Genomic DNA, 23,547 nt, shown 5'->3' with positions numbered 1-23,547 from the left:
AAACTGGAGAAGAAATATTGAAAGCAATTAAAGCAATGAAGTAAAATGTGTTGGCAAATAGACGTTTTCTCCTGTCAAAATATTTTTACTCTGAGAAGAATAATCATTGAACCAACATATGTATTTTTTTGTTGACCTGCCAATTCTTCTTTTTTTTTTTAAATAATTGCTTTTGCTGACAGTGCAACCATAGACATACTCTGAGGCCCTAATGGAATTTGTATCAGAATTCATAGTTGAAATTTGTTCTAAGCATTAGTTTTTTTCTCTTTCATTAATTTGTAGTTTTAATTTTGAGTCTTTTTCTCACAGGAATAAAGCAGATAGCGTGAACAGGAGGAGAAAAGGACATGTGTACCCAGTGGCGGACTGGCCAGGGTGTCAGCTTACCCGATGGCAAGAGGGCCCCTGGTGAAGTGGGCCCTCTATATCAAGTGGGCCCCTGATGAAGTGGGCCCCCTTTGTCTCCTGGCAACCGATATTTTTAGACCCAGTCCGCCTCTGTGTGTACCGTCCAAACTTTTTTAGTTTTCATGACAAAACATCGTGATTACTTTCTGGGGCAAATGACATGGCAGTGTTGCAATCATGTTTGTTCAGATTGCATCAAATGTTCTCAATGACATTTGTAAATAATGGAGCACTTGCTAATCAGTTGTCATGGTCCTTGTCAATGAAAGTTACTGAGTGGTTTAATGGCCAGGTGAAATGTAGACAATTCTCTCTGCACTGCATTACACCACGGAACCACAGATCAAAACTAACCTTTTGATTACTTGTAATTTTTTTCCTAATTTTATGTTTATACTATTTCTTGAATTACCTTTTGTCATTTGGATACTGCGCTAATCAATGGTGTTTTCTGAATTTAAAAAAAAGAATGGGTCAGGCGGCCGGCTTCTGTGGCGGGAAATGGGCAGGTGTAACTCATGATTAGCACCCTGAAGAAGGGTCCCACCTAGAATATTGTCTAGGAAGGAACTGCAGATCTGGTTTAAACCGAAGATACACACAAAAAGCTGGAGTAACTCAGCGGGACAGGCAGCATCTCTGGAGGGAAGGAATGGGCGACGTTTCTGGTCGGGATCCGTCTTCAGACTGTCAGACTGAGTTACTCCAGCTTTTTGTGTCGACCCAAAATATTGTCTGTTCATTTTCCTCCACACATTGAGCTGTCAGCTAGATGTTTAAAAAAGGGCCAGAGTAATCAAATATCACACACACACACACACATTGAAACACTATGTTAACAGGCATTAAACATACTGTGTTATACAACTTTGATAGGATAATACTGTAAGTGAGTTTGGAGATGACTTTGGTGGTTTTTCTTAAGTGCTCTGAGGAGCCTCCGATGGGTCATCCATGAATTGGAAGCACACACAGGAGTGGGACTACTGGCCCTTGGCTGAACATGAGCTTGAGGTCCTGGTCAAATAAAGGACATGTTGGTGCATTGGAGGTGGTTAGGAGTCTGAGAGATACTTGAGGTAATTTGAGTGGTTTGCAGTTTCAGGATCAGTCCATGGATCTCGACTATCAGTTTGCCAGAAGACAGATTAACTATTTCAAACAGTAAGAGTTGTGAAGGTGGGGAATAAGGACTAATATCAGCCCCCTACAGCCAGGGACAAGGGAAATCATAAATCAAAACAATTCTGTCTTCACACAGGAGGGCATAAATAATCTCCCACGTACAGTGCCCTCCATAATGTTTGAGACAAAGACCCATCATTTATTTATTTGCCTCTGTACTCCACAATTTGAGATTTGTAATAGGAAAAAAAATCACATGTGGTAAAGTGCACATTATCAGATTTTAATAAAGGCCATTTTTATACATTTTGGTTTCACCATGTAGAAATTACAGCTGTGTTTATACATAGTCCCGCCATTTCAAGGCACCATAATGTTTGGGACACAGTAATGTCATGTAAATGAAAGTAGTCATGTTTAGTATTTTGTTGCATTTCCTTTGCATGCAATGACTGCTTGAAGTCTGCGATTCATGGACATCACCAGTTGCTGGGTATCTTCTCTGGTGATGCTCTGCCAGGCCTGTATTGCAGCCACCTTTAGCTTATGCTTGTTTTGGGGGCTAGTCCCCTTCAGTTTTCTCTTCAGCATATAAAAGGCATGCTCAATTGAGTTCAGATCGGGTGATTAACTTGGCCACTCAAAATTTGACAATTTTTTAGCTTTGAAAAACTCCTTTGTTGCTTTAGCAGCATGTTTGGGATCATTGTCTTGCTGTAGAATGAACTGCCAGCCAATGAGTTTTGAGGCATTAAAACTCCGGTGCTCCGGTGGCTGAGGCGGCGTTCTAGCGGCGGTGACCTGAATCCGGGGCTCGGCCGTGGGCCAGTGGATGACATCGTCGGGAGCTCGCGGGTCACAGGTTGAAGCCTGTTTTCCGGAGCTCCCGTGGCAACAACTGCGTCCGCTGGACTGGAGGGCGGCAGCTTCGACCACCCCCGGGCCCACGGAGCTTGAACCGCGGGACTGACTTACCATCGCCCGGTGGGGTATCGCCTCAGCGCAGAGGGAGAAGAGGAGGGAAGAGACAGCAACCCTAAGACTTTTGCCTCCATCACAGTGAGGAGGTGCTTGGTGAACTCACTGTGGTGGATGTTAATTTGTGTTTATTGTGTGTTGTTTATTATTACATGTATGGCTGCAGGCAACGACATTTCGTTCAGACCGAAAGGTCTGAATGACAAATAAAGGATTCAATTCAATTCAATAGTTTGAACTTGAGCAGATAGGATGTGTCTATACACTTCAGAATTCATTATGCGACTGCCATCAGCAGTTGTATCATCAATGAAGATATGTGAGCCAGTACCTTCAGCAGCCATACATGCCCAGGCCATAACACCCCCACCACCGTGTTTCACAGATGAGGTGGTATGCTTTGGATCTTGGGCAGTTCCTTCTCGCCTCCATACTTTGATCTTGCCATCACTCTGATACAAGTTAATCTTCGTCTCATCTGTTCACCCTTTTCCAGAACTGTGTTTGCTCTTTTATGTACTTCTTGGCAAACTGTAACCTGGCCATCCTATTTTTGCGGTTAACCAGTGGTTTGCATCTTGCAGTGTAGCCTCTGTATTTTGGTTCATGAAGTTTTCTGCGGACAGTGGTCATTGACAAATCAAAACCTGACTCCTGAAGAGTGTTTCTGATCTGTCGAACAGGTGTTTGGGGATTTTTCTTTATTATAGAGAGAATTCTTCTGTCATCAGCTGTGGAGGTCTTCCTTTGGCATGCCAGTCCCTTTGCTATTAGTAAGCTCATCAGTGCTCTCTTTCTTCTTAATGATGTCCCAAACAGTTGATTTTGGTTTGGCTGATGTCGCTAACAGTTTTATTCTTGTTTCTCAGTCTCACAATGGCTTCTTTGACTCTCATTGGCACAACTCTGGTCCTCATGTTGATAAACAGCAATAAAAGTTTCCAAAGGTGATGGAAAGATTGGAGGAAAGACTAGGTGCTGAGAGCTCTCTTATACCTGCATTAAGGAGGCAATTAAACACACCTGAGCAATTACAAACACCTGTGAAGCCATGTGTCCCGAACATTATGGTGCCCTGAGATGGGGGAACTATGTATAAACACAGCTGTAATTTCTACATGGTGAATCCAAAATGTATAAAAATGGTCTTTAATAAAATCTGACAATGTGCACTTTAACCACATGTGATTTTTTTCTGTTACAAATCTCAAATTGTGGAGTACAGAGGCAAATAAATAAATGATGGGTCTTTGTCCCAAACATTATGGGGGGCACTGTAGGTCAGGAAATCAAAGGCCAGGTGAGGGAACAATTGAAGGATGCCAGAAAAGTAGGTGTAAAGTAATCTTTTGCTGGGTGTTGGGCAGTGATAAGTGGTGCACCACAGGAATGCTTGGGTCCTAGTCATTCTTAATATTTCTCTAATCTAAACTCATTTAATAAAGAGGCAAATCTTTTTTTTTTTAAAGTTTATGTTGATCTGAAAGAAAATGAGTTTGGAATATTGGAAAATAAGGAGTTGGTAAAGTAATTGAGATATTTTATATCAGTCTGTACAACAGAGAAACCAAGTAACATCCCAGAAATAATTTAGTTTAGAGATACAATGTGAAAAGAGGCCCTTCGGCCCAACAAGTCCGCACCGACCAGTGATACCCGTACATTGACACTATCGCGCACGCACACACACACACACACACACACACACACACACACACACACACACACACACACACACACACACACACACACACACACACACACACACACACACACACACACACACACACACACACACACACACACACACACACACACACGCGCATTTAAACCAAGCCAATTAACCTACAAACCTATACGTCTTTGCAGTGTGGGAGAAAGCCGAAGATTTCGGAGAAAGCCGTCATGGGGAGAATGTACAAATTCTGCACAGATAAGCGGCCGTCGTCAGGATTCAACCTGGGTCTCTGGCACTGTAAGGCTATGGCTCTACCTGGGTCTCTGGCACTGTAAGGCAATGGCTCTACCCGGGTCTCTGGTACTGTAAGGCAATGGCTCTACCACTATGCCACCGTGCCGCCCTAGTTGTACCCGGAACTGGAATGCAAGGAGGAATATTTACAAGAGCTGGAGCTGTGATACTGAGCAAATTGCTGAAGCTCGTTCGTTCGCTCGTGTGTCAGACGATGTAGCTCGCTGTTGGCTTCTGTCGTCGTCCAAGAATTGTCGCCCGACGCGTCACAGAGTGCATCGCGTTGTCACTTCCAGGGATCGCCAAGAGACTTCTGTCATGATCCCCAAAATCCCCAAAAAGCTGAAGCTGTGGACTGACAAGTCTGTGAGTCCTGATGCAACTCATTCCAAAAGTTTAAAAAAAAGTGGTAGTGTAATAGTTGATGTGTTAAGGGCCTGTCCCACTAGGGCGTCATTTGCGCGTCACGCAGGTGGCACGCGAATCCCAAAATCCTGGGACGCCGCGCGCAACCGCGCGTCACTGCCTACGCCACCACGTCTCACCACACGCCATGCGCGTGCAATGCACACCATGCGCGCGTCACGACGCGTAAATGATGTCGCGTCATGCATTGTGACGCGTAAATGATATTGTGTAAATGAATCTTGAGTAAATCACAAAATGCTGGAGTTACTCTGTGGGACGGGCAGCATCTGTGGTGGAAGTGGATAGGCGTAGTTTTGGGGATCCTCCTTCAGACTGATTGTGGGCTGAAGTGCCTGTTGGTGTGCTGTACTGTTGTATATTATGTATTGAGTGCTCACCACAGAAGCAGGGGGCATTTTCCAGAGCACGGTTTCTCATCTGCCACCCACATTCTCAGTGTCATAACTCAAGTCATGTTGAAAACCTTGACTGACCTTATTATGCTTTTACTTTTACTTGAATCTGATGCAATGATAACAATCTGGGGATTTCAAGAGCGTTATGAATGTGTTGTATTTACGTGAAAGCAGCAGGGGATTCCCTGCCTGGAATCCACGCTATTCCTTCTTCCCAAACACAAATGTTTAATTAATCAGAATCAGAATCAGATTTTATTCGCCAAGTATGTTTTGCAACATACGAGGAATTTCACTGGCCAGGTCAGTCATACAATTAAAAGCAACAGACTCAAAAACACATTTTATCATGAACATCCACCACAGTGATTCCTACACATTCCTCACTGTGATGGAAGGCAAAATAAAGTTAAAGTCCTTCCCTTAGTTCTTCCTCGGTCGGGGGCCTCGAGCCCTCCGTTGACGGGACGATCTTGACTCCCGCAGCCGGCGGCGTTCGAGCCCTCCGCGTCGAGGCGTTCAGCTCCTGCATCGGGGGGTTATCAGCTCCCCCGCGCCGGGCGATCGAACTGGGCGATCGAACCTTCTGCGGCGTTGGAGCTCCCGACTCGGCCTATCCCGAGACTGCGAGCCCTTGATAGTAAGTCTGCAGGCCGCGGTGGGAGCGATCCCAGGCAAGGGATCCGCTCCAATGTTACGTCTGCGCCCCGCGGTGGGGCTCACGACAGTCCGAGGCTGCTTCCAGCTCCAGCGATGATAGGCCGCAGAGTCTGGAGAATGTGATCCGAAAATCAATCACAAGGGGATGGTAAGAACTTGAAAAAAAGTTACCCCCAATTTCCCCCCCCCCCCTCCCCCCACATAAAACAAACCGAAGTACATTAAAACTAATTCTTACCAGACGCTAAAAATAACAAAAGATGAAAAAACAAACGGACTGCCAGCAGGGCTGGCCATCTCCCCGGCGCCCCTGGTGGTCATATCAAATGTCAAAGTAAAAGACCATCCCTGGTCAACTCGTCCCTTCCCACTCAATCCAGCCCCTCCCCGGGTACTTTCCCCTGCAACCGCAGGAAATGCTACACTTGTTGCTTTACCTCCCCCCTCGACTCCATCCAAGGACCCAAGCAGTCTTTCCAGGTGCGGCAGAGGCTCACCTGCACCTCCTCCAACCTCATCGACTGCATCCGCTGTTCCAGGTGCCAACTGCTCTACGTCGGCGAGACCAAGTGCAGGCTCGGCGATCGCTTCGCCCAACACCTCCGCTCAGTTCGTATTAACCAACCTGATCTCCCGGTTGCTCAGCACTTCAACTCCCCCTCCCATTCCCAATCTGACCTTTCTGCCCTGGGCCTCCTCCATTGCCAGTGAGGCCCAGCGCAAATTGGAGGAACAGCATCTCACATTTCGCTTAGGTGGTTCACACCCCAGCAGTATGAACATTGACTTCTCTAATTTTAGACAGCCCTTGCTTTCTCCCTCCTTCCCCTCCCCTTCCCAGCTCTCCCACAAGCCTACTGTCTCCACCGCTTCTCTTCTTTTACCCGGCCCCCCCCCCCCGACATCAGCCTGAAGAAGCGTGTCGATCCAAAACGTCGCCTATTCCTTCTCTCCATAGATGCTGCCTCACCCGCTGAGTTTCTCCAGCATTTTTTTGGTCTACCTTCGATTTTTCCAGCATCTGCAGTTATTTCTTAAACATCCAGTATAGCATAATAGGTTTGACAAAAAAAAACTTGAACTGTAAATAAGGGTATAGGAAATGGGAGCAGAAGTAGTTTTAGGTCATTTGAGGCCTAAAGATCAAGGCTTGAAGATCAAGATCATGGCTAATCTTCTACCTTAATATATTTTTTCCTGCATGAAGAATTCCCTGAATTTCTAGATGTTATTGAATCTTTCTTTGGATGAGCTCAATGACTGAGCCTTTATAGCTCCCTGGGGTAGAGAATTACAGAGGTTCACTACCTTCTGTATGAAGACATTTCTCATTTCAGTTCCTACCAAACTTTAGAGTGCGTTTGTGTTAGTTTAGAGATACAGCGCAGAATCAGGCCCTTCAGCCTCCCGAGTCCACTATCCTTCACATGTGATCAGCCACGATCACATTGAATGGTGGTGCTGGCTCGAAGGGCCGAATGGCCTACACTGCACCTATTGTCTATTGACTAGGGACAATTTTTACATTTATACCAAGTCAATTAACCTACAAACCTGTACATCTTTGGAGTGTGGGAGGAAACCAAAATTCTCAGAGAAAACCCACGCAGGTCACTGGGAAAACGTACAAACTCCCTACAGACAGCACCCTAATGGGCCTGTCCCACTTAGCCGACTTTTTAGGCGACTGCAGGAGACTATGCAGTCACTACATGGTCGCCACATGTTCACGGGTGGTTGCCGGGGAGTCGCCTTCATGGTCGTGAGGAGTTCCCGCATTCTGTTGAAAAATTAGCGGCGACTAGAATGAAGCCGCCATGGAGAGTAGAGAGAACTCCCGAGCCGTAGGTGGGTCGGCAGGAGGTCCTAGTGGGTTGCCAGGAGATCGGAGGTTCTCATAGGTTGGAGCCGGTGCTGACAAGTGAATTTCATTGGGTCATTGGGGAAAAAAAGGTAAGCAATAGCTTTCGGAACCAAGGATAACCGTTAAATGTCCACCGAGCTTCACAGCCGTGTATCTCTGGCTTCTTAACAGTTGTGTCCACTACTCCCCCCCCCCCCCCACTTCCCCCTCCCCCCCCTCTTTTAAAGGACTTACCGTACACTGTGCTTTAGTCATCTTTTTACACCACCAACCTTCCTGTTCATCGCGGAGCGTGTCTGACCTTGACTTTGCACCGTGTGTATTTTTTAGACAGGGCAAGCGGGGGGAGCGCTGTGTAAAAATGTACACAGGCTGGTGAAGGCATCGCCCGCTCCACGATGGTAAATCAGTGCTGCGCCGCTGCTGAAGCTCTGTCATGTTGTCATTTGCGGACGGAGCACCAAAGCAAATTCCTTGTATGTGAATACTTGGCCAATAAACGTATTAATTATTAGTCAGGATGGAACCCGGGTCTCTGGCACTGTAAGCGCTGTAGTGCAGCAACTCTACCACTGCGCCACCATGCACACCGTTAGTGCGTTCAGATTACCTGCAACAGGGATTCTTCAGCTCTAATCCTCCCTCCTTGCTATTCGTATATAATAGCAAGTTATTATTATTTTTTAAAATTATTATTATTAACATACTTATGGGCGCCTTTCAAAGACTTTCAAGATTTAATAATCTTGCAAAAGATTATTGCCTTACAAAATTTAATAATCAGATTACAAAACATATAAGCAGAATAAAACAAAAAATAGTAGGGACAACACACAATTCAAAGAGAGAGCAGAGGCACCTAAACGCGCTAGCGTTCACTCTCCCTTCCGGCAGCCATCTTGGAGCCAAAACAATCAAAACATCTTTTAAGATTGAACATTTACTTAACAAGTTGAAGTAAAACTCTAGATGATACATATCTAACTGTTCGGAAATCCCAATGGTTTGGCATCTGACAAACTCATTAGTATGGAAAGTCTGCACATCTTTGGGAATCTGCAGTAAATGACTGGGATTATGGGCTAGGTGTGCGGCCTGAACTGGGGTCAGGATTGGGAACACTGCGAGTCAGGAGCGTAGGTAGTTTGTGGCTGAAGCCGGGACTCAGAGTGTGGGCAGGGAGTGCAGCCGGAACTTTGTCTGGAGTGTGGACCTGGAACAGATGATCTGAAGCTTTCAGACTCTAAATTGTTATACTATTGTACATGGCACCGAAACATGGAGACTCCTGCATGTGGCCCAGTAGATTATTCCTGTACACTTGCTGATTGGGGGTATGGCGATACTTTACTGGGGTAACATATGTCAATAAAAGCATTATTGACGTTTTCTTTTTTTTTAAATTGAGATAATTTAGTTTAGAGATACAGTACAGAAACAGGCCCTTCGGCCCACCGGGTCCGTACCGACCAGCTATCCATGGTCATTAACACTATCCTGCGCACAATAGGGGCAATTTACACTATACAAAGCCAATTAACCTACAAACCTGTACGTCTTTGGAGTGTGGGAGGAAACCTAAGATCTCGGAGAAAACCCACGCAGGTCACGGGGAGAACTGTGACGGGGAGGGAGGCACAGTGGCGCACCGGTAGAGTTTCTGTCTTACAGTGCTTGCAGCGCCGGAGACCCAGGTTCGATCCCGACTCCGGGTGCTGTCTGTATGTTCTCAAGTGTGGTCTGTATTGCCTCTTTTTTCACAGTTTCGATTGAGTAGGCTGGTTCCTTAAAAAAGAATGTCCTCCCTCTTTATATAACTCTGTATTTGAGATAACACAATTAACTTCCTGTGTTCAAGTTAGAGGAACCACACAACTAGTAAATGTCTTTCCTACTTTCACTGTCAAGTCAACACACATTTGCACACATAGCCTTTAACTGCAATTCATAATCCTGTGTACATTTTACTGTGTAATCGGTGCAAATAAATTAATTGTGTAGGAAGGAAGCGCAGATGCCAGTTCAAACCGAAGATAGGCACAAAAAGCTGGAGTAACTCAGTGGGTCAGACAGCATCTCTGGTGAAAAAGAATAGTTGCCGTTTCGGGTCAAGACCCTTCTTTAATCTGATCCGCTGAGTTACTCCAGCTTTCTGTGCCTATCTATCTATCAATCTATCTATCTAATAATTTAATTCATCTCCTGAATTAGGCCTTTTTTTGCAGCCTGCTGTTCAGTTCATAGCACACAGTAAAAAACTTGGATGAATTTCACACATGAAGCGAATCCTGGAATCATATAACACGGAACCAGGCCCTTCAGCCCAATTTATACACGCTGACAAAGGTGCCTTCCTCAACTAATCCTGTTGCCTGTGTTGGCCCATATCCTCCTGAACAAATGTTTGTAATTGTACCAGCCTCTACCACTTCCCCTTGATCCATACACCCACCAAAGTCTGTGTGAAAAAGCTGTCACTTGTGTCCGCTTTAAATTGTTCCCCTCTTGCCTTAAATCTCTGTCTTCTAGTTTTGGACTCTGCTACCCTGTGGAAAAATCTGTGACCATTCATTTCATTATGCCTCCCATGATTTTTATATAACTCTGTAAGGTTACCTACAGCTTCATTGCTCCAGGGGGAAAAGACCCAGCCTTCCCCATCTCTCCTGATAACTCAGTCATAAGGTCATAAGGAATAGGAGTAGAAATATGCCATTCATTCCATCAAGTCTAATACTGATCTATCTCTCCCTCCTAAACCCATTCTCCTGCCTTCTCCCCATGACCCCTGACACCTGTACTAATCAAGAATCTATCTCTCTGCCTTAAAAATATCCCCTGACTTGGCCTCCACAGCCTTCTGTGGAAAAAGAATTCCACAGATTCACCACCCTCTGACTAAATCAATTTCTCTTCATCTCTTTCCAAAAAGAACGTCCTTTAATTCTGAGCCTATGACCTCTAGTCCTGGACTCTCCTACTAGTGGAAACATCCTCTCCACATCCACTCTATCCAAGTCTTTCACTATTCTGTATGTTTCAATGAGGTCCCACCTCATTCTTCTAAACTCCAACGAGTACAGGCTCGGTGCCGACAAATGCTCATCATAGGTCATCGGGTCTTCCAACCGTGGATACATTTTTGTGTATCTTTTCTGTACCTGCTTTAGCATAGTCAGATCCTTCCTATAGAGTGGCAAACCAGAACTGTGCACATTATCCCAGGTGTGTTCTCACCAGCGTCCTATATAGCTGCAACATGATGTTCCAACTCTTGCACTCTGTGACCTGGGTAGGCAAGTATGCCATACACCACCATCATCAACTGAGTCTACCTGAGTCGCCACTTTCGGGGAGCTATGTACTTGTACCCCAGATACTCTACAACAGTTGTCAAACCCCTGCCGCTCGCTGTGTATGCCATGCCCTGATTTAACATTCTAAAATGTATAACTTTGCACTTAAATTCAATCTACATTCCTTTGCCCACTTTCCCCAATTGATGTAGAGCCTTTGTAACCTTAGATATCCTGCATGGTCCACCACACCACCGGTTTTGGTGTCATCTGCAAACGAATTTATCATGCTCTGTGCATTCCTAGCCAAACCATTACCATATATGGCAAACGGCAGGGGTGCCAGCACAGATCCCAGCGGCACACCACTGCTCACTGACCTCCACTCTGAATAACAGACCTTTACCACTAATTCTTGACATCTTCCACCAAGCCAATTTTGTATCCAATGATCACAAGCAATGTCTACTATCCCCCTTCAACCCTTGGCTTTCCAAATGCAGACAGATCCTGTTTCATTAGTAACTTACCCCACCACTGATGTAAGGCTCCCTGTAGTTTCCTGATTTGTCCCTGATTTGTCAATAAAAGCACAACGTTAGCCACCCTCCAGTTATGTTCATAAGTTCTAGGAGCAGAATTAGGCCATTTGGACCATCAAGTCTACTCTGCCATTCAATCACGGCTGATCTATCTTTCCATCTCAACCACATTCTACTGCCTTCTCCCCAGTAACCCCTGACATCCGTACTAATGAAGAATCTGTCAATCTCTACCTTAAAAATATCCATTGACTTCTCCTCCACAGCTTTCTGTGGCAATGAATTCCACAGATTCACCACCCTCTGACTAAATACATTTCTTCTCATCTCCCTTCTAAAATAGGTCCTTTTATTCTGAAGTTATGGCCTCTGGTCCTAGAATCTCCCACTAGTGGAAACATCCTCCCCGCATCCACTCTATCCAGGCCTTTCACTGTTAGGTAAGTTTCAATGAGGTCTCCCCTCATCCACTCTTTATTGCCACTCTTTGCCTTTGCCAACCTGCTATTCATGCTAGTATCTTCCATCTGATACTATGGCCTCTCATCTCTTTTCGCAGTCTCACGTGTGGCACCTTATCAAAGGCCTTCTGAAAGTTCAGGTAAACCACATCCACTGACTCTCCATTGTCTGTCCTGCTATTTACTTCCTCAAAGAATTCCAGCAGGTTCTTCAGGCAAGATCTCCCTTTTCACAAAACCATGCCGACTTTGACTTATTTTATCATGTACTTCTAAGTACTCAGAAACCGCATCCCTAATAATGGACTCATTATATAAACCAACCACTGAAGTTAGGTTAACCGGCCTATAGTTTCCATTCTTCTGCTTTGCTCCCTGCTTGAACAGCGGAGTAATATTTGTGATTTTCCTCTCCTCTGGAACCACTACATGCCTGTCCGTGTCCTGAGGTCACCAGGACATGGACTCACCAGAGTAATTCAACAGAGTAATTTAGACCCTCTTGGGTAGATCTAGCAAATCTTCCTGTCAATATATTGGTCTCTCTCCAGTTCAGATGCAATCCAAACTCTCTTGTACCGGTCACCATTACCCCAGAAGAGATCTCATTGCTCCAGGCACTCCACCATTCTCCTGCTGCTTATCCATGCATTCATCTGTCCTCTGCACCTTTTCCTACCGTCACTAATATGTGGCGTGAGGAGTAAGATGGCGGAGTCAGGAGATATGGGGAGAAGGCAGGAACCGGGTACTGATTGTGGATGATCAGCCATGATCACAGTGAATAGCAGTGCTGGATCGAAGGGCCGAATGGCCTACTCCTGCACCTATTGTCTATTGTCTATAATCCGGAGATTACAGCCCATGTGGTCTTTCTATTTAACCTTTATCTTAACTCTGAAGAACGGTCACGACCTGAAACGTCACTCATTCATTCTCTCCAGAGATGCTGCCTGACCCGCTGAGTAACTCCAGCATTTTGTGTCTGTCTTTGGTTTAAACCAGCATCTGCTGTTTCTTCCTACGCACTCAATATTTACACTGCCGGACATCATTACGTCTTGTTACTTAAAACTTTCACTCTCGGTCGAAAACCTTTCAGCTGCACCCCACATATTTTTGAAGATGAATCCTACTGGGTGGTTTTGAAAGGATCCAAAAATTCTGTATTATGTTGTTCAGAAGCAGTCTGAACTAAAAATGTGCAGCTTAATTTTTTTTAAAATCTGGAAGTGATGGTCACGGAAAGAGCTGGTATTATGGAACACAGTGCCTGAGTGGGTGGTGGAGGCAGGTACTCTCACCACATTAAGTATTTAGATGAGCACCTGAAGCCTGGCATGTAAGGCTATAAACCATGTACAGAAACGATACTTGATGGTCGACATGGAGAGACAATGGGCCAAAAGTCCTCTTTGACTATCTTTGTATCGTTGCCGATTCAAAATCCTGTATCTCTTGAAATAACGGAATTGTGAGTTTTTTCATCTAATAGATCATAATAATTGTGCACGTCTCATTCAGCTCTCTCATCAGTCTTTGCTCCACAGGAAACAGTCTCCTCCCCTTGACACTAAGGTATAGATTGCACATTGTATTTTTTCAGTGCATAAAAATTTATGTGATATCAATATTTCCAAATCAGTGAATTCATTTAGCCCTTAAAAATTCTCACTTGGAACTTATTTTCTTTCCCATTTGCAGTAACTCTTGCTGGAGCACTGTGATGTCTCATCTAAGCCATCGTGTCTCTGTGTGCAGCTAAGCAAACAGAGTTGTCAGCTTATTTTAATGGAAGACAATTTGACATGCACCTCCACCCTGATTGTTCAGATAGAAGTTCTAATGCCTTGCTTGAGACGAGCTGAATTAATCCATACATGGATCTTCCTGAATTATGTGGGTCAGTGTGACATTATTGGCCAGGGGCAGGTCTGTCTTGCTATTAAATCAAATGGCTGACAATTTACTGAAAGAGGTAGAGTGCTGATTATGTGAGTGTGTGCACTTATGCTTTGTAATGAAGATGGCTGCAAAGAGATGGGAGTTATATCTAAAGTGTTATATCCAATTGCTTTATTGCATTGTTACTCAAAATACTTCCTGGGGATTGCTTGTCGGTAACCTATGTTCACCGTCATAATTTGAGACCCTGAGGTAAACCTCAAGAAAAAACTTTCTGCACCTCTCGTATCTTCTGCTATTAAAAGAGCGATGAATAATCAAGCTGAAATGTCAATGAGTAAACTTCCTGTGATAACTGTCAGTGTCGTGTATTTTGGTATTTCCCAATGACTCAACATAGGCACCTCACAACTCGTTTCTCAGTCCGAATTAAAATCTTTCCAGTAATTGTATCGCCATAGATCGGGTTAGATGCACAGAGTCTCTTGCCCGGAGTAGGTAAATCGAGGACCAGATGACATAGGTTTAAGGTGAAGGGGAATAGATTTAATAGGAATTTGAGGGGTAACTTTTTCATGTAAAGGGTGGTGGGTGTATGGAACGAGCTGCTAAAGGAGGTAGTTGAGGCTGGGACTATCCCAATGTTTAAGAAACAGTTAGACAGGTAAATAGATAGGACAGGTTTGGAGGGATATGGGCCAAACGCGGGCAGGTGGGACTAGTGTAGCTGGGACATGTTGGCCGGTGTGGGCAAGTTGGGCTTGTTTCCACTATGTATGACTCTATGACTCCATACAGTTCCACTGAGGAGTCTGGATATTTTAAATGGAATAGTTGTGGTTCAAGACCACATTGTTGAGAAGCAGTTGATGAGACACCATCCATCAGTGGGGGCTGGCCTTTTGCACCAGAACCTGAAATGGCATCTCATCGAGTTGTACAGCCCAATAGTGGACCCTTGTGGCCCAGCCCATCCATGTTGAGCATGATGTCAATCTACACTCATCCCATTTCCCTGCTTCCCAGCCAAAAATATGTAGCCTCCCTTTGATCTGGTATTTTGTTGGTGCACTTGCTTGATCAATGGTGTTTTATCATTAATGTTTTATTATTATTAATGCTTAGTCATTCGTAACTGTCACTGTATGTCATGTTGTTACTTGTGGGCGGAGCACCAAGGCAAATTCCTTGCATGTGAATACTTGGCCAATAAACATACTTACTTACTTATACACATATTCCTCTACTAGACCGTGAGCCGAGGTGCTTTTTTGTTTCAATTCGTGACCCACATCCCATATCTATCTGTATTTATAACGAATTGTGTAAAAAATATTATAGAAATCATATCTGAAACTCGTCAAGAAAAAAACCTGCATATATTTTTTAAATATTGGAAAAACCTCCAAATTTTCCGAGTAGTAATTGTCCAATCAAAGCACCTTTGACATTGAGTCGGACACCAACTGACCGATCACGCGCTTTGTTTCAGGCTAGCTAGGCAGGGAGCACACTGGGATCATGGTGACGGGAGATTCCGAGGAAAGTTAGTGCAAGAGGTAGGTATGTTGCAAAGCCTACCTGAAGCGTCGCTGAAAATCTGTCGCTGCGGGTGTGCGCGATATTGGCGCCGTTTAGAGGGGGCGGGTTTACAACGCGATTTTCTCTAGGCTGTTCCAATCGAAGATGTTCAGCCTTGTAAAATATTAACGAAAAATCGCTGAAAGACCCCGTCGCAAAAGCTATTATTAGTTTTAAACGCCTTGAATAATAGTTATAGTAGTTTAAAAATCAATCTCTAAACCCGCGACCACCAGCAACCGCAGGGTCTCATAAAGCAGACAACTGAAGGTAAGCTGTATATTTTTACATTAAAAAGGGCTTCTAAAGATCCCTTTATACAAAGTTTAATATTGCGAGTAGCTCATTTTGGGCCCATTATATCCCACAGTATTTTTCTCGGCATTTGGGGGCACAAATCTACCGCAATGTGAACTTTCTAAACCAGCGCGTTCCACAGGGACCCACTGGAAAGCTGATTTAAATGGGCATTTATTTACAGCAATTGAACACTAAATTCCTTCCATTTGGTCTATAAATTAATGTAAATGAGATTTAAAAATCATGTTTTATTGTGAATTATTTGTGAATATTATTTGGACATTTAGGCTATTTAAAAATGTTAATCATTTATTAAGAAATGGATAGATGTTTAGATCTAGTAATTGAAGTATGAAATTAGCTACAATTAGGTAACTAACTAATTATATGCTTTAATTTCAGGTCATCCAAGTAAGATTATTTTATATTTGTTTCAGAATGCTTCAATCTATGATAACTGAGTTCTCTTCATTCAGTTCTCTTAATTTTTAAAATTGTTATGGGCTTTTGACTGTCCACGATCACAGCTTTTTTGTTTTGTCCATAGAAAATCAATAGGGAACAAGATGCTCATTTCCGAGTATGAAAATGGCCATAACTTTTTAAATACTTGAGATATGAAAGTGAATTAGGTGTCAAATTAAACTTATTTTTATGCTTTACCTGATGGGATAAATTGCAGACTTGATTTTTAAAATCTCAAAATTTTGTAACATTGCTACAAGAGGTTTTAACTGTCAAAACAATAGTACAAATAACCTCACATGATTATCGTACACCATAATAAACCATGACGGTATGGTTGATGATTACTGGGAACTTTCAGCAAGTTGTCATCTAGTTCTTGCAAGAGAGTGAACTGCAGATTACTGTGCATGCCTGCGTTTGAAAAAGTTCAACTTTGAGTAATACCCAACTGTACTGAAGTAACAATGTTCTCCAAAAAGGAGACTGGTCCAAGACATGATTATTATTGTGAGATTGTAGTGCTTTCTTTCGTACATCGCGTGTACTGATATAAACAAATAAAAACGCAATGTTTCTGTTTGTAAACTAGCCATTCATGACATACCCACCTATGAAATCTAAACTAAAAGATTGGGAAAATAAATGATTACCATATTTCCCCGCAATGAAGACGCTATTTTTTAACCCAAAAGTAAGGCACGATAATTTACCTGCGTCTTGGAGGCCGAAGGTTAGGTTGTTAGCCAAGAAAGATAGACATGGCTATCCCTCACTACAGCAACATCAAGAATGATCTTGCTGTACTGAGGGATAGCCAAGTCTATCCCTCATTGCTGGCAGCTGATGGGAAGCGGCTGTAAAGTGGGAAGTGGCTGTAAAAGGACAGTGCCGCTGGGAGGGGGGGGAGGGGGGGAGTTGAGTTCCTTTCACAGCGTGTGGGGAGTCTGGCACGGGTCAGCACGGCCTGGGCTGCACAAAGTGGCTGGGCCGCCAGTGGTAAAGTTGCGAGGTGGGCAGGAGCGTTGAGAAGGAGGGGGTTGGGGATCATGCCAGCAACTCACTCACTCACTGCTGCCTCGGCGCTCCGGGCGCGGAGCCACCGCCTTGTGACCTGGGAGGGAAGTAGCTCGGGTGGCTGCGAGCGGCCGCCGGGACTGGACAGCGGAACCGGCCGCCACCTTAGCACCTTCTGCCGGCCCGCCCGCCCACCAGCTCTCTCCCTCTCTCCCTCTCTCCCTTTCTCCCTTTCACCCTCTCCCCTCCCCACCCCCCTCCCCCTCCCCCTCCACCTCACCCCAGGAAGCAGCCCGCAGCACGGAATCCAGCTTCCCATCGAGTAATATTAAGCTATCTATTATTGAGCACATGAGGGGCGCTATTACTTTTTCTAATACATTTTCTAATTATCTTAATTAATTAGTGTACAACTTTTGGCACTGACGAGTTACAAATTCCTTCGTAATGATATTTTATCTAAATCTGTGCCAGATTTCAGGTAGATACCAGACATAGGTCACAAAAGTTAATTTCTAGACGCTTTTTCGATGCTCGACCCACGGCCTATACTTCTTTCCGATTCAAGTACCTGCCTAATTCCTTTCTAACAGTTGTAATTGTACTTGGTACCACTTAATACTGTGGCAGTTCGATTAATATAACCATAACCAACTTAGTTTAGTTTAGAGATACAGCACGGAAACAGGACCTTCGGCCCATCAAGTGTGCACCGACCAGCGATCCCCGCACATTAACGCTACCCTACACACACTATAAAACAATTTTACATTTACACCAAGCCAATTAACCTACAAACCTGTACGTCTTTGGAGTGTGGGAGGAAACCGAAGATCTCGGGGAAAACCCACGTAGGTCACAGGGAGAAAGTACAAACTCCGTACAGACAGCACCTGTAGTCAGGAATGAACATGGGGCTCAGGCGCTGTAAGGTGGTAAATTGTGACTAACCAAGATCTTTGTTTTCTTATCTCCCCCTCTGTTTAGAGTGTCTTGCAACTACACCAGCGTTGGTAACAACTTGTAGGCTTTAAAGTAAATTGTGTAATTTTATGTAAATTATTGTTTTCAGTAAGTTTAAGAATGAGCAATAGTGAGGGAAAGAAATAAGAGCACCAGAACGATTGGCATTCTCGTTTGTCAGCTTGAGTCTTCAGGACCGTAGAAGGATGAGAGGAGATGAGTTTAGAAGGATGAGAGGGAATCTCATTGAAACATATAAGATTGTGAAGGGTTTGGACACGCTAGAGGCAGGAAACGTTCCCGATGTTGGGGGAGTCCAGAACCAGGGGCCACAGTTTAAGAATAAGGGGTAAGCCATTTAGAACGGAGATGAGGAAACACTTTTTCTCACAGAGAGTAGTGAGTCTGTGGAATTCTCTGCCTCAGAGGGTGGTGGAGGCAGGTTCCCTGGATGCTTTCAAGAGAGAGCAGGATAGGGCTCTTAAAAATAGCGGAGTCAGGGGATATGGGGAGAAGGCAGGAACGGGATACTGATTGGGGATGATCAGCCATGATCACATTGAATGATGGTGCTGGCTCGAAGGGCCGAATGGCCTACTCCTGCACCTATTGTCTATTGTCCATTGACACCAAAATCGTAGAGATTGAAGAGAGTGAACATGATAGTAGCTGGGCATTTGTTGTTCACTTGTGTGTTCATGTTTCCTCAAAAGTCTTGTTTTGAACGCACTCTTTAGCAATACATTTGTAAACCCAGAATTATATTAATTTACATCGCACACCCACTATAACAGGTGCACTGGAAGCCAAACCACAAAGGAATATTTGCTTCATTAAACACAAGCTGTTTCTTAAAGTTAATTTACGTAATTAACTTCTAATGTACGGTAGAAAAGGATAGATTGTGGGAGACCCATGGGGCATTGCCTTCATCCCACTGTGAATCCGAGCAGGTAACTGAATCCCTAATCTCACCAATGTTTAATGTCTGTTTCCTTTAATTATGAGAGTGGGTGTAAGATGATGTGGTTGAAAACAACAAAATCAGAGTTGTAGGAGGGCTGTTGTAAATATTCTGAGTGCAGGGCGGAACTACAGAAAGGCCAACTGAAAGGACTTCGGTTGGAAGAATATTTGGTTTAGTTTGGTTTATTATTGTCACGTGTAGTGATATACAGTGAAAAAATTTGTTTAGTGTGCTATCCATCCGTATGTGAGTATCTCAAGTGGTGGAAGGAATAACAGAGTGCAATATATAATGATACAGCTGGTGAGAAAGTGAAGATCAAAATGTGCAAGGTCTGCATCGAGGTAGATTGGAAAGTTGGCTGTTCATCCTTGGCATATAAAAGGGGACGAACTGTTCTTGAATCTGGTCATAGAGTCATATAGCACGGAAGCAGGCGTTTTTGTCCCACTGGCCCGTGCCGTCCAAGATGCCCCATCTTACAATCGTCTCACCTGACCGCATCTGGCCCAGATCCCTCAAACCGTTCCAATCCAAGAACCAGTCCAAACGCCTTTTAAATGTTGGTGGAACGTGCCTCCAAACCTTTGTATCTTCTGCCCAACTGGAGAGGGGAGAACAGGGGAAAGCAGGGTTGTGAACGATCGTTGAGGTTGCTGGCTGCTTTTCCAAAGCAGTGTGAAGTACATATGGAGTCGATGGGTTGGGGAAGGTTAGATTGTGTGATAGGCTGAGCTGCATGCACATCCCACTGAAATTTCTGGCGGATGTTCCAGGAGGATGGTGTCTCCCGTCGACCTGTGAGTGATAGGCCACGTACTGGACAAGGCTGTCCGGGAGTACTGAAGATATGTTCCATGAACAGTCCCTCGAAACACTTTTTAGGATGGTGGATGTCAGAGCCACCAGACGTTAGTCACTAAGGCACACTACCTTCATTCTCTTTAGCACTGGGATCATCTTCTTTTCGTGTCCATCTTGTTACAAATGTTGGCCTCGCTGTCATCGTCCGTCCTGAAAAGGACGCAAGCTTCCGGCGACAATCAGTGGAAGCCATCACTTGTTGCAATGGATGATGGTGGTAGCAGAATTAGCTCAGGATACTTCCAGTTTCCAGCCCCGCGACGTGGACGCTTCTGCTATGGGGCCGGCACTGGGATGATAGTGGTCTTCTGAGAGCAGGTGAGAACCTTGAGATAAGAGGAGGGAGAGGCTAAAGATGTCTGCGAATGCATCTGAGGACCTGACTGGATCTCATCCAGGTTAGTCGCTTCCTGTAGGTTCACTCTCAAGAAGACCGAACTGACATCTGGGCCATCGGGGCGGGTGACAATTATCAACATTTTGTACATATTTATGGACAAAAAAACCCAAATATTAATCAGTGATTGTCTTGATGGAGGATACCAAATGGCCAAGAAAAAAAACTTATTTGGAAGAATAATATAACCTGCAAGATAGAGCGGACGACACTTATAATAAAAGTGCACATGTGATCGAGGACTCATGTTGATCAGACGCTCATCAGCAGTAGTTATGAGAAATGTGTTTCAAGGCAGTAGTTGTTAATTTAGGTTGCATTAAAATCAAGTGGCACCTTGCAATTTTAAAATACTTCAAATAATAATTGAAGTTTTGCAACATGATTGTCAGTTATCAATTAAAAGTTGTGCAGAATGCGTGACAAAAGGGGTGTTGTGCCAAATATAATGTGCAAAATTGGTTTGATTTGCTGTTCGATTCCGTTCGTGTAGCGTGCTTGGTAAAATTTGTAGGCTGCTGTGTATGGATTACTGAAGCCACAGCTGTTGCAGTTCTTATAAATCTAGATTAGAACGTGAGTGAAACATTACACGTGAGGGCTTTCATTTCTGTAAATCAAGTTATGTCGCACTGTTGTGTTTTGATCTAATCTTAACAGAACGAGATTGTACAACTGGTCCAAAATTGTCCTAACCCGGCAAGGCATTGACTATAAATTTCTCAGCTTGTATTTAATTAGATAATACGGTGATTAGATCCCTAATATTAAAAAGTTACAAACAGGATTTGAAGTCCAGTCAGTTCAGTTTATTGTCATGTGCGCCAAGGTACAGTGAACTTTTGTTGCGTGCTATCCAGTCATGGGAAAGACAATACACGCTCACAGTCGAGCCATTTACAGTGTGTAGATACATGATAAGGGAATACCGTTTAGGGCGTGATTTTTGATGTTGCTCGATGGATGTTTAAAGTACCGCGGACAAAATGCAGTCTTGGGCCAGTGGCTTTCCCATGGAATCTGTTGCCTGGTCTTCAGGAATAGCATTGTATATGAAAACTAATTAGATTTTCCACTGTTGAAGGAGTTGGCTGTTCTTGCCATAGCTGGTCCAGATTACTGCTTAGATTTGTCATCGCAGTTCTGGGCACTTTTGAGCAAAGATCTTAGAGCAGAGCAAGATGGTCCACTCCTGCGGAATACAATGGACTGACGTGTAGTACGCACCGGAGCGTAACTTCCGCCATTTCAGTAAACCCGACCTGACTTCAGTCTCGCAGTGTAATAAGCGTTGCGGGGGAACTTTTTGTGTGTTTTTAAATGTTTTTTTTAAAATTCTTTTTAAATGGCACATACCTTGTACAGGGAGGAACTGCAGGTGCTGGTTTAAGTTGACCAGTGATGGTAGTACCCTTTTTGTTCACCCAGCATTCCTGGGATATAAGAATACTCAAACACAGCTGTTCTACCACTGCCAGATGTACTTAAGTTGGACCACAAACTGTTCAAGAGCTCGCATCGGAAGCTCAGATTTGGCAGAAATTGTAGCAATTACTTATCACTGTTTTCTAATGGTATCTAATCTCTTGAATATATGTTTTTTTTTTGTAGCCAAGGATCAAATATTAATGAATGAAGATCCCAATGGCTGTTTGAAAGAAATTAGCGAAGAGTCGTCAAAGAAAGAACCAGTGTTTCAGGTAAACCGCAGATACAAGATACTGGAATATTGAGCAAAAAAAACAATGTCCTGGAGCAAGTCAACAGATCAGGCAGATTGTATTTAAACAACAGTAAATTGGACTAATTAAGTAGGGATTCATCTTCTATCCCCTGTGTGGCTGCAGGACGTATAGTTTTTTTTTGAAACGTAAACCAGGAGAAATGTAAGATACAATTAAATTTAATTGTACGAAAATTGCAGCAATTTTTGCACAGCCTATTTCAATACATTTTTGCTAAGCAGGTTTCAAGGAACTATAGTTATCCACCTCCTGCGTTCTTTGCCTCAGCTGGGCAGTTGATGGGCCTCCCCCATTTGATTCACAAGATTATGGAACCAAATACCCTTGTAGAACATGAGTATACAATTTAAACTGCTGATTGCAGTACTGTGGAGATTTTGCATTTCTTGAGGCACTCTTCTTTAGGTGATACTTTAATTGGGAATCTGTTCTCAATACAGGAGATTCACATAGTAGTTTAACGTAGCATGACAGAGTTCCAGGAGGAGTACGTACTGTTGGCATCGGAGACAAGCTAGGACTGTAACCATCAGGACCAAAATCACAGTGATCAGTTGCTACTGTTATGGGATCTGCTCTCTGTCAATTTTGCCACATTATTTTACCATAGCAATAATCATTGCTTTCCAAAATGTCATTATTTATATCCTTCTCTCACCCCCCCTCTCTTGTGCTTTGCCAACCGATTGTCCCATTTTGTTTGAAGATAGACACATAAAGCTGGAGTAACTCAGTGGGTCAGACAGCATCTCTGGAGAGGAATAGGTGATGTTTTAGGTCGAGACCCTTCTTCAGACTGGTCTTGTGTCTGAAGAAGGGTCTCGACTCGACCCGAAACGTCATCTATTCCTTCTCTCCAGAGATGCTGTCTGACCCGCTGGGTTACTCCAGCTTTATGTGTCTATCTTCGGATTCAACCAGCATCTGCAGTTCCTTCCTACATGTCCCATTTTCGTTATTCCTTTTCCTTCTTGAGGTGATTAAAAAACAATAATAGACATAAGAATGCATTCATAATCACGCTCTATTCATGCTCCATTCTGTTAGTATTGTTTCTACTTCCCGTAAATTAAGCAAAAAATAATTGAATTACAACTGTGTTTATCTTCCTGGTGCAGGATGTAAAGTTAGCGATCCATGGAGAAGGTACAAGGGAATCTGATGAAAGAGGAATTCTTCAAAATGAAATCAAGTTAGTATTACAAAATAT

At 43.8% G+C, this 23,547-nt stretch overlaps 1 protein-coding gene across 3 annotated transcripts in view; it reads left to right on the top strand.

Moving 5' to 3' along the window:
• znf438 (zinc finger protein 438) overlaps window positions 1-23,547 on the top strand; it is a 191,176-nt gene that overhangs the window by 80,785 nt on the left and 86,844 nt on the right. For all 3 annotated transcript variants that reach the window (XM_033045230.1, XM_033045221.1, XM_033045249.1), the window contains exons 2-3: window positions 22,204-22,292; window positions 23,456-23,529. In XM_033045230.1, coding sequence (XP_032901121.1) covers window positions 22,204-22,292; window positions 23,456-23,529 — 163 coding nt within the window. The remainder of the gene's footprint in view (window positions 1-22,203; window positions 22,293-23,455; window positions 23,530-23,547) is intronic.

This window comes from Amblyraja radiata, chromosome 2 (genome assembly GCF_010909765.2).
Source record: "Amblyraja radiata isolate CabotCenter1 chromosome 2, sAmbRad1.1.pri, whole genome shotgun sequence".
Lineage (NCBI taxonomy): Eukaryota > Metazoa > Chordata > Chondrichthyes > Rajiformes > Rajidae > Amblyraja > Amblyraja radiata.
The sequence above is the reverse complement of the archived record's forward strand: the minus strand, read 5'-3'. Positions and strand labels throughout refer to the sequence as shown.